A 1682-nucleotide genomic window follows, 5' to 3' on the forward strand; every position below is an offset into this window, starting at 1 on the left:
AATTCCTCTCTATCGATGGTTCATGGTTGGGGATACATATGGTATGAATCATGTCTAGTGCTTCTCTTATTTGCTTTCAATGTGTCTACTTGTTAAGAGTGAGAAAATAGTAGCTGTTTCCCATCGACCATCTAAGATCTGCCATCTCAGAGAAAAAAAAAAGTGCCCTCATTCTACTGTTTTCAAAATATTAGGACGAGAAACTACTTTTTTTTATTTCTTGGCCTAATATCAGAATAAAGAAACCGTCCCAAGAATTTAGTGAAGCATGTTTAAAGTGCAACCAGGAAATTTGGATAATATTGGTATGGTACATTAGCTGGTGTCAATGTGTTCCTAGTTGCCTACTTAAAATGATATTATGAAAATAAATTAAAGTTCTCAGTATTATTGACACTGCCGTATTGCAAAAGACAGTAAATCCAGTGGCCTAGGTAAGGGCCTTGTGGGTCAAGTGGAACTTAGCTTTTGATTTGCTGCTTAAGAGGTAAGTACCTAGCTTCCTGTTATTTGGCTGTTTGCTCAGTAGATATTACATACCCTACTTAAATTTTGAGCCTCATAATCACTGTAGTGAGGTGTGCAATGGATAACATATCAGCTCATTTTGTAAAGTTGTGCAAATAGCTGAGCACCTTATCAGGACAATTGAACTTGGCATGAATAAGTAAGTACAATTATTTTAAAAAAAATCAAGGAGGCTGACTATAAAAGCATGACTGTACAGTTCAGTACTGATATATGAACATTTTGTTTGATTATGCTATAAATTTACTTGAGGCAACAAAACAATTGTTTGCTGGGAGTCCTTGGTGAAGCAGGTAATAGAATGAATTTTCTTCTCACCAGGTTTTTCCAGTGGGTAGACACCTGGGTGTGGTGGGGGGGGGGGGTTCACAATTTTTTTTGGGGGATTTTGGAAGCCTTGCTACCCATGCTCACCTTTATATACTACTGTAATTAGATTTGTTTTACATTGAATTTCAGTGATTTTTACAACCTGTTCTCAAATCTCTGAGCTGTAGCACTGCACACACATTACAAGCATGGAGTTTAAATGAATAACTCATGGTGCAAATGTAAGCCATTGTCCCTTGACCTCTTTACAGAGGTAATCAGTTAATCTCATGGTAGATACCATTCTACAACAGTGTACTTATTTTTTTTTTTTTTGCTTGGTCTGAAAAGAGAATCTTTAAGGTTGCTCATAATAAATTATGTAAGTAACAAAAGCCATAATTTTGTTGATTATAATGTAGAATTGACAGAATGAGTGGGCTAGACTTTGATAAGTGTGTCATTGGAGTAGACGTTGGAGGAACTAATACAGATGCTGTCGTCTTGTACGGTGACCGCATACTGGGATCAGCAAAGGAACATACAACAAATGATGTGACGACCGGAGTCAAAAAAGCCATGAAATCTGCTCTAAAAGATGCCGAAAACACTGGTGAGATAACGCAGATATTAGGAATTTTTTTGAATTAAATTAATAAATTAAATAAATATAAAACAAGATCTTTTCACAATAAAAATTTCCAAGCTTTCATGATGCCAATTTTTGAAAATATAAACAAATTATAGTGATATATTAATAATAGTTAAATATATAAATACATAATGAAATTATAGTAAATATAAATATAAAATATAGTGCATCAACATCAAATGATGTGATAGGC

At 34.4% G+C, this 1682-nt stretch overlaps 1 protein-coding gene across 5 annotated transcripts in view; it reads left to right on the forward strand.

The window, feature by feature from the left end:
- The first annotated feature begins 246 nt into the window (after positions 1–246).
- The window catches only part of LOC117123108, a 13919-nt gene continuing 12483 nt past the window's right edge, over positions 247–1682 (forward strand). For 2 of the 5 annotated variants that reach the window (XM_033268942.1, XM_033268948.1), the window contains exons 1-2: positions 513–667; positions 1260–1450. In XM_033268942.1, the coding sequence (XP_033124833.1) occupies positions 660–667; positions 1260–1450 (199 nt within the window). In that variant the 5' untranslated portion in view covers positions 513–659. Of the gene's footprint in view, positions 488–512; positions 668–807; positions 822–1259; positions 1451–1682 lie in introns of those variants that run through there. The other 3 variants (XM_033268945.1, XM_033268944.1, XM_033268946.1) reach the window with 3 other exon arrangements.

The sequence above is a fragment of the Anneissia japonica genome, unplaced genomic scaffold (genome assembly GCF_011630105.1).
Source record: "Anneissia japonica isolate Jap-2015-1 unplaced genomic scaffold, ASM1163010v1 scaffold11402_len470986_cov188, whole genome shotgun sequence".
Classification (NCBI taxonomy): domain Eukaryota; kingdom Metazoa; phylum Echinodermata; class Crinoidea; order Comatulida; family Comatulidae; genus Anneissia; species Anneissia japonica.